The 10475-nt window shown below is 40.6% G+C and overlaps 1 protein-coding gene across 1 annotated transcript in view; it reads right to left on the reverse strand.

Moving 5' to 3' along the window:
- Window positions 1–10144, reverse strand: part of LOC114358092 (semaphorin-2A) — a 52477-nt gene extending 42333 nt beyond the window's left edge. The window contains exon 1 of the mRNA XM_028311967.1: window positions 9605–10144. Within this exon, the coding sequence (XP_028167768.1) occupies window positions 9605–9734 (130 nt within the window). The 5' untranslated portion in view covers window positions 9735–10144. The remainder of the gene's footprint in view (window positions 1–9604) is intronic.
- Window positions 10145–10475: the final 331 nt, after the last annotated feature.

Consider the following 10475-nt stretch of genomic DNA (forward strand, 5'->3'; position numbering starts at 1 on the left):
AGCTTCATGAGGTTAATATCGGAGAGTATTTTTGCGGGACCAATATTACGGTTGATTTCCCTGATTGGCGGCGCGCGCGGCGCAGTCTGCTGTGCCGGCTTCACTTATTTGACTTTATTTGTGGCGTTTGTTTCTCGCGCACCCGTTGGACCCCGTCCAACGCTTTACACAATCATTCCACTCAACTAAGCGTTGCCATAAACACAACCCGGCGGGTATGAATTGCACAAAAAATTGAAAATAATTGCCAATTTATTATTTGTACGACTTCAAGCACATGAAAATTCAATTATCCGCACATTGGCATCGCACTATGACATTACCTATCTCACCGTCAGCTACTGTAGAGTAATTGGTTTTATTTCGCTTCGGTATCTTTATTGAGATTTACTCGACGATGCTCCATATAACTGTTTTCAGCGAATGTGAATTAAATCACAATTTCAGTGATCAAATTACATCAATCACAAAATGTTTACTGTATTCTGATGAATAATTAGCAGAAACAGGAAATAAGCCACTTTTACAGAATATATGAGAAGCGGCTCGTACGCAAGTTGTGTTTGTTAATAACAGAACAAAGAAATCTCGTAATATGAGCTTTAACCCTGAAGGGCGTGGGTATATTTAACCCGCATAACAACACGCAATAATTACAGTCTCCCGACGCAACTCCGTTCGTTTAGAAAATTAATGTTTTGCTGTTTATGCCGAACCGTAAAACAAAACATCTCGTATTTCACCACTTTTACAGCCTGTCAACGTCGAGCTAGGTGGGGGCCGGTCGGCAGCTCGGACCTAACGAAGTATTCACAACTACACACTCCACTCACTGACCGTCAGATAAATTTATAGCTGTCCAGCACTTGCGCTGTTCGGGGGAGCATAAATCGGCTACGTTTGCTTGCGTAGTGACCGGGCATTGCTGCCATCGGCGGTTAAACGAACTTACGAGTGTATTTGAATATTGTAGTGACTATTGATTGAACAGGACTATTGATGAGTAGGAAATATAAATCTTCTTGATTCTTACCAGTAGATTGAGAAAACATGGTAAAATCTGACACCAGAACCCGATCAAACCCAGTATCCTTAATGATCACCTGTAAGCACCCTACTTTAAATAAATAATCAAACGATTTTATAACATTAATTAATAATTAATATAGACTACTTTCTGCTGACTCTAAAATGGGGAACTGGTCCACAAAATGTTTATAGCTTTACATCTACTGACTCGAATCTACATACACCCTAATATACACTAATCGGTTCTTGCAAAAAAGGCACACAGATGGAAGTGTTCACCACCCCTGCTCTCCGATATCGGTAGTTCGGTAGAGTCTGCTAGCGACGTTCCTCGAACACAGGCAGTGTCGTCGTGTCGCAGCGTCAATCGACCATCGAATCTGATTGGTCAATACTTGCTATCCTTTTTCATGCTAGAGTGTTTGGAACCATTGATTCAGTCATTAAAACTTATGGTATGTTAGCACTTTGTATTACTGTATGAACCCTCAATTAATAAATAATTAAAACGATCTGGTAACAACAACTTACTTATACAATTTTGAATATTGATTAAGAAGTAGCTTATAGTAAGTAAGTAGCTTTGAATAAAATGTACTTTACATTTTCGTTAACCTATAACCTAAAACCACCTAGGGGCTGCGTGAATGCGTGATGCCTTTGCTATCGAAACCCAATACAATAATGAAACCTATCACAACTTACTAAAATTTTATTCAAATTGTGTTTATTAATATATTTTTACAAAAAATTCACAATATTTAAGAGTCATTGATGTTGAAGAGATAGGACTTGTTGAAAAAATGTTACTCTCTGTTCTCCGATAGCGGCGATGTTCCTTGAACAGGGCCAGTGTCATGTTACGCGCTTATCGGTTATTTGAATAGTGGACGGATGGCCAATGGCCCGTGTACTTACTCCCGTTGGTATTCATATACCGAGCTCAAGTATTAACATGTAGAGACTAAAATACTTTTTAAAAATCATAGCCCTGTATTAGAACTACTCATAGTTAACGCTCATATTAATAGCTTCACAATTTTTTTCACATTTATATGTAGAGACTAAAATACTTTTTAAAAATCATAGCCCTGTATTAGAACTACTCGTAGTTAACGCTCATATTAATAGCTTCACAATTTTTTTCACATTTATAGGTAGGTAATTTTACGTTAATAATAAATAGTCATGTTTAATTTGGTGTAGTTTAGCAAAATTTGATTATTAGTGTAGTAGGCAAGCTAATATTTACACAAAATACACGAATAAAACGCATCATAATATTACAAAACATCTTTTAAAAGTATTTCAAACTAATTTAATCTTTTCTAAAACCGCTCTACATGTCCCCCGGGGCTGGTTTATTAATGTCGCGCCGTAATGATTCCCATTAAGCCAGTAGTAATGTGAAAGCAAACACGCCGGACAAAATTGATGGAATACATCTCGCTTGTGGGCTTAGGCTAGAACACGGACCCGGGACGTAGCTCGAACTTTATTTTGTAACGTTTGCTCAGTTGTCGGACACGTTAGCTCAGTTGTCGGACACCTTAGTAAATATTAAGTTGGATTACATTTTTGGGATCGAATTCGTGACCATTCTTAGGGTGTTAAAATGTCATTGATGGGACCATTTCGGAAGAATAAGATAACTGAATCTATATGTAAAAGTAATAATGTGCTAACTAGTCTAATAGAACCATTTGGTCGAATAGAACAGATGGTGTGAAATTGTGAATACATGATTTAAATTAAATTACCAAGTTAAGATAGTAGTAATAATGGACCAGCTGCTCATTGTGCTAATTAATAGATTGAAAGATAAAGCATACAAAGCTGACGGATCACGTGAAACACCGTAAGTTAGGCGCTACAGTTCACTTATTGCTACGAAGTAATATCCGGGGGAGGACAGTTAATTAAAGATTAACATATAAGATTAATATATGTATATCAATTCATAATCAAGGCTCAAACATCTCGCATCTAATCTAAATCAGGTGGTATACTGACGCTAAGTAAACTCGCAGTAAACAGACAGGAATCGCACAAGCATTCTCCAATTACAGGTTGGCGTACCTAGAGTGATTAAGATCGGGGTGTTCGGTTCAAGCCGCGTCAGTCACTCCGGTGCATGTCTGTCAGTTCGATTAACACAGGCTGCCGGCGATGCTACACGACCAATAAAGCAGGTTCAACCCAGCCCTACACGACGGGCCGCGAAATAGGCAAGACTACATCTATTGCAAGCGCAAAACGCAATAATGTGCCTCGCACTACGACTTTCTAAAGACGCTTTAAACAAAGTCGTTAAAAGGTGCAATTTATTGACGCGACAACACTGTTCGGCGTGCGCAGCTATATAACTGAAATCACCAAAGATTTCATTTTATAGTCAGTCCCACGAACTTGGACATAGTAAAACAAACGTAAAATAGTTTAATATATTCACGGTGCAGCGCGAACACCTAATTTGAATTTTAAAGATAAACGTGTCCAAATCAATCTAAATATGTGGCCACATAAAATATCTACAGTGTGGGTTACTAAAGTTGATAAGATCATTTATAAAACAGTTGGAGGTGGAGCAGTTTCTTTTATTCAGTCCATTTAGTCTCTAATTTTAAAGTGTCAAATTGGTCAAATGAAACTTTTATACGAAAATAATACTTCTTTTCTTCAAAATAAAATTATAAGAGTAATAAGAAAGTTGTCTCTAATTTAAAGTTATAAATTATCACTTAGGTAGTTATTTCTTGTACTCGTAGAACTTACCACAGTTAAGTCACTAATAATGAGGGCTATCGTTTTAGCGCTCACCAGTTAGCGCCACTGTAGAGTAAGGTCCTGTCACTTGCTAGTAGCGAAGACAGTGGCGCCAACTTGTGAGCGCTAAAGTGGTAGGAGGACTATCGCATTTGCACTCATCAAGATGGCGCCACTGTAGAGTAAGGTCCTGTCAATAGCCAGGGGTGCCAACTGTTAAGTATAAAAACGATAGCCCTCATTACTTTAATTCACTAATAAGGCACTTACAGGGCACATATGTACCATCCTAGACTGCATCCCACTTAACATCAGGTGCGATTGTGGTCAAATACCTGCCTTGTTATGCATAAAAAAAAAACAAATTATCGTTTTTAACTGCAGCAACATTTTTTCCTTTGTTATCTCCCACGATATTTAAGAACATTGTTTCAGGATGAATGAATAGATAAGGAAGTAATGCGGCTACGTATTTTAAAGGCTCCGATGAATGCTCGCCTCATAAATAGCGGTATCTAACGCCTGTACAGTCCGGTAAATAGGTTTATACAGCGATAAGATCGCTGTCAGAGCATTGGGCGACCTCACGGACCACACGCCAAGCTTGCCAGCGTTCTTCTTTGCTGCTCTACTTGTTTTATTGTTTAGCATATTTATTGTTTCCCAATTTTTCTAATAGAACATACCTATGCTATTCGATTTTATCAAAAAATTCTTGCTTGAAACAATAACTATACCCGCCCACAGTAATACCAAACAACCAAAAAAAATCCTACATGAAGGTATTTCCGTACACAGTAGTTTACACACAAGCAAAAGAAGACGACGCGACTTCTGTTTGCTCTATTTAAGATACGTTATTTTCAGCGCGTTGACTAACGGATGTCTATTTTTAACAATGGCAGACGCAAATTAACCATTTATTACAGAGCTACTCGGGTAGATTGGAGTTAACAGTGTAATATCAGCAGCAGAACGCGCCTAAAATTTGTGGCTATTAACTGAATAACATCGAAATGATGTAGCACCGACGCCTTAATAATAAAACTGTCGGGCATCGCTTACAAACCGATTACACTAGCTCGTTTATAACTTAATTTAGCCCGAGCTCGCGCGGCGAGTCGATTACCTGCGCGAACGCACGCGGAGCCGGTTTGCAGTGATCCTGCCCCTCCCCCCGCGGCAGCGCTGGCCACGACCGACTTGGGACCATCGTGCATAATGTGTTTTTTGCTCTAGCTCCTTACGAGCAGAACCCTTAACCGATCTCGTTATCTATAACGAATATACGCGAACAGAAACCGGCTCAGCCGCTCTATCAGCGAGATCTAAGACAATAAATAATTCCCCAATGTATATTTACGATAACGATTTCTAAGTGGATAATTGGAATGAATAACTCAATAGACAAAGATAATTACTACTGTTAAAGTCAAATGATAATGTTAAATATTTTATGGCGTAAATATGGCTGTTATATTCACGATGGCGCGATGGCGGCATGATAAGACTCGGGGCAATTTAATACCGTGCGTTTTTATCCCGGCGTCAGCGGGGAATGCTTGTTACTTGCTAATGACGTGAAATTGTCCTCTCCCGTCCTATAGATGTCCGAAAAGAATTCGAGAGGGGCTATTTCATGCCTAAAATTAAATATTTATCCAGACACGGGAACGTGCTTAGCGGGCCGAGCGTGCTGCCCACAGGACCTAAATCAATTTAAGTTTGAAGATAAATAACACTAGGCTTAAGCCCGTATACGGTAAATCTGCTTTTAATAAAAATCGTACAGGACTTTGCAATAATGTACAAATTGTCTTTATTTAAAATATAATAATTATTGTAAATTCAGTAATAGATACGAGATTAGAATGGCTCTCAAACAGCTGAAGAACAACAAGGCACCGGGTGATGATGGAATCACGGCTGAGCTTTTGAAGGCAGGCGGAACGCCGGTACTGAGGGCTCTTCAGAAGCTGTTCAATTCCGTCATCCTCGAAGGAAAAACGCCTACGACATGGCACAGAAGTGTGGTGGTACTCTTCTTCAAAAAAGGTGACAAAACCTTATTGAAGAATTATAGACCCATCTCACTTCTGAGCCATGTCTACAAGCTGTTTTCAAGAGTCATTACGAATCGTCTCGCTCGCAGGCTCGACGACTTCCAGCCTCCCGAACAAGCCGGTTTCCGAAAAGGCTTTAGTACCATAGACCACATACATACGCTAAGGCAGATTATACAGAAGACCGAGGAGTATAATCAACCACTTTGCCTGGCGTTTGTGGATTATGAGAAAGCCTTCGATTCGGTCGAGACCTGGGCAGTGCTACAGTCTCTCCAAAGGTGCCAAATTGACTATCGATATATCGAAGTGTTGAGGGGTTTGTACAAAAACGCCACAATGTCGGTCCGCCTCCAGGATCGGGATTCGAAACCTATCCAGTTGCAGCGAGGGGTAAGACAGGGAGACGTCATATCTCCAAAACTGTTTACCACCGCCCTGGAAGATGTCTTCAAGCTTCTGGACTGGAACGGATTTGGCATAAATATCAACGGCGAGTACATCACCCACCTTCGATTCGCGGACGATATCGTAGTCATGGCTGAGACCTTGGAGGATCTAGGCACAATGCTCGATGGCCTCAGTAGAGCCTCTCAACAAGTGGGCCTCAGAATGAACATGGACAAGACAAAAATCATGTCTAATGTCCGTGTTGCACCCACTCCTCTGAAGGTTGGAGACTCTACACTCGAAGTTGTCGACAATTATGTATACCTGGGACAAACAGTCCAGTTAGGTAGGTCCAACTTCGAGAAAGAGGTCAATCGTCGAATCCAACTCGGATGGGCAGCGTTCGGGAAGCTTCGCCATATACTCATGTCCGAAATACCGCAGTGTCTCAAGACGAAAGTCTTCGAGCAGTGTGTGTTGCCAGTGTTGACATATGGATCCGAAACGTAGTCGCTTACTATGGGCCTCATAAGAAGGCTCAAGGTCACCCAAAGGGCGATGGAGCGGGCTATGCTCGGAGTTTCCCTGCGTGATCGAATCAGAAATGAGGAGATCCGTAGGAGAACCAAAGTAACCGACATAGCTCGCAGAATTGCTAAAATCAAGTGGCAGTGGGCGGGGCACATAGCTCGTAGAGACGATGGCCGTTGGGGCAGGAAAGTTCTCGAGTGGCGACCACGGGCTGGAAAACGTAGCGTGGGTAGGCCTCCTACTAGGTGGACCGACGATCTGGTAAGGGTCGCGGGAAGAGCCTGGATGCGGGCAGCGCAGGACCGTTCATTGTGGAAAACCTTGGGGGAGGCCTTTGTCCAGCAGTGGACGTCATTTGGCTGAAACGAACGAATAGAAATGATGGAAAGATGCAACAAAATAAAACAAGTTTTCCTCGAAAGTTATTTTTCCATTGACTTTTGTCACTTATTATTATTTAGCGTTTCCTAAGTGATATCTTTTGGTATGGTCTCTATGGCATTCGCAACCTTTTCCAGTACCTTGAAGCACTTCAAATTCAAATTCTTTTCCTATATAGAGTCCTTTCAGGACAGTTATTATGTCCTGAATATAGATTACTTCATCACCACATCAAGATAGGATCAGGATATGGTAACGTGATAAAAAAACTGAAGATGTTTCTCAAGCAAGAAACTATTTTGTTTTGTATACGAAATTGTTTACTTAATTAGAAATAAATTAAAATGACATGGACAAACTTCCCACGCTGACCAGTAGTGACCACTGGCTACCCCCTCCTGCAGTAGACTAAATGACCTGATGATGATGAAGATGATGACAGGAGTGCGAACTCACGCGACCTGGACAGGTAAAATCCAAGTACTCTTGTTATTATAGAGCAGTCTTTCCCAAAGTGGGCGATAACGCCCCCTTGTGGGCGCTGCAGGCTTAAAGGGGGGCGGTAAGAGACCCAGAAAAAAAATCGGGACGTTGTGTAGAGGCTTGGGAGGCGTCATCTACTAGGAGGACTCTTAGACATCGACTGAGCTCGACTCTTGACTACAAAAATGGGGGGCGCTAAAAAATAATTTATTCTCAAAATGGGCAGTAGACTAAATAAGTTTGGGAACCACTGTTATAGAGGTAGGCAGAGGTAAGTATTATTATCATTTAGGTAGTTTAGTTTTAATCAGTTCTATTTCTTTTGATTTTATTTACTTTACGAATTGAGAATTAAAACTACATAATATAACTGTCAGTTTGGTTGAGGTTGACGGAGACAGAATAATGTTTACCCCAGAGTTAATTTAATCCTAGACTAAAGAAACTTGAGCAAATGAACTAGAATACAAACTGGGCTTTACTAATTCTAACTCTACTTTCTTGGATACAACTGAAAAGAGTTAATAAACAGTCAGAACTAGACCGTCAAACACTTTAATATTGCTGTACGTATTTCCATAACTTCGCAATAAATAATCTTTCGACAAATCTTGATCATTAAGTCAAATTAAATTAACATGAAAGTTAGATTACATCATGAACCAGTTTTCATATAGCTAATGTTTAACTGTTTATTAAAATGAATAACTAAATTGTTTCACCCAACGACTGGTAGATAAGATTAGACCCATTTGTCGGATTTGTTCGGACGATCCTAGATTATCCCAGTATCCGAAATCAAGTAAATAAAACACATTTATGTAATTAAAATTAAGGTAACGAAACCTCAATGTTTAGAGGAAAATGGGACTTATTTTACAAGCAACAAAGTTTTATTTACGGTTATTTAAATTTAACTTTACCGTCATTGTAGTTCGATAAAACGGTTTATTACGGGAAATATATTTGTGCAGCGGCATTTTTGATTTCGATATAAACAGACAAATGATTTTCAAACATGCACTTTGTTTTATACCAGTGTAATATTGTATATTGTTTGAGAGGGTAACATAGGGTATACGACTGTTAATAGGTTGTTATTCACATTTCGTGCGTAGGTCCCGTTTTCGGTTCCGAATCGGGGAGTAAACACAAAATCGCGTGCGTAGGACTCTAGCGGGGTCCGAAGTTCCGAACCGATTCAATATGATGCGACTACGCATATTTTGCCATATTCTCCGTTAATTTAAAAATAATAAAAGTACGTCAAAAACTGCGGTTGTGTCTTAGTTTAAGTAGGTCATGTTATTCGTTATTAATAAGATATTTTTAGTATGTTTGTCATTATTTAATCGCCTTAATAGAAGCAATTACTTTCACTTAGTTTGTAGAGTACCTAGTTGGTTCAGTTTAATTATTTATTTAATCTAAGTTTTAAGAACTGTAAAAGTTTTTGGGAAGTCTAGTCTAATTACCTAACCGTAACGTTGATTAAACATGAATGTATATTTATGTTAATAATATAGGTAAGTAGGTAATTAGACTTTTTAATTACTCGTTTTTAAGAAATGACAAGAAGGTTAAATTATGATTGAAAGCTAATTAGACTATAATTCATAATACCCTAACTAACCGAACGAATGGTAGTGCCATTCAATTAAAAGCATTTTGTTTTAAATGGTTAATTTGATATTGTCTGAAAAAATATTGCCTCATGTTTTCAATTGGGATAACAACATAATTACCAAATAACAATCCGTAATTGAAGTCTTTAATTTTGGTAAATGATACACACGGGATATCATGTACTGTAAATAACCGAGTAATTATAGGTTAACATTTAAACAAATTGTTTGACGTGTGTTGGCCAACTGGAAATCATGAGTAATGAAGTTACCGTTAAATGTCAACAGCGGCGCGTCAGATATTTGCGATTAGGAAACAGTTATCTGATGACTCACCTCGGTGGTGCCTGACGCGGTGGTGGGACACCGGCCGGCAGCACGGCTGCTCCTGGAAGGCCGTCCAGGAGTCCGCCAGCGCCGCCGCCAGCGCCGCCCACACCAGCGCCGCCGTCCACTGGCCCCGCATCCTCAACCCGGCACACACTGACTCGACTACCTCGAATCGAAACACCCGACACGCATTATCGCATAACAATCCATACAATGCACCCTATACTACTAAGCCCAACATCAACAAACCGTTCCGGAAAACTTCAACAATGTTTATCTGTTTACGTTACCCGCTTCTAAAACCAAACCGAAGATTACGCTCGAATCATTCGAGTTGAACGGACTTTGGCGATTAATCACCGCAGTGGGAACTCGCTTGTTATCTCATATCGATGTATAATCTGTCCGTGAGGTTACTTCGTTCGGCTCGCCTGATTTATTAGTTGGAAAAGTATCGGCGCGATCGACGCTACGTAGAGTGGTCGGCGGGCGACCGGCGAGACGTGCGCCACCGGCATCGCAGCGTTGGGAACTGAAAACGAAGCGAACTCGGTCCGCAGAGACAGAGTGGCTCAGTGGCTGGAAGCGGCACTCCGGCAGCCGCGAGCCGCCGCGCGAGACGGCTTCGAAGCCGCGCTCGGCCGCCAGACAGGGACGGAGCTCTCGAGACTGCAAACGAATGAAAAAGCTCGCTCCACTCGTTCAAGGAAAAGTTATAAGTTAAAAAGTTTTGATAATTTCGCCGATCCGAGCGGCTTCCGAATGTGCGGGGGATCTGCTGCGCGTTGACCCCCGTTGTCATTACGAACATACGGTTGGAAAGGGGATGGTCTCTATAAGTAGTAAATTTACCTAATTTATGTTTTCGTTGGGATAC

This window comes from Ostrinia furnacalis, unplaced genomic scaffold (genome assembly GCF_004193835.3).
Source record: "Ostrinia furnacalis isolate ACB-3 unplaced genomic scaffold, ASM419383v2 OfSCF3663, whole genome shotgun sequence".
Lineage (NCBI taxonomy): Eukaryota > Metazoa > Arthropoda > Insecta > Lepidoptera > Crambidae > Ostrinia > Ostrinia furnacalis.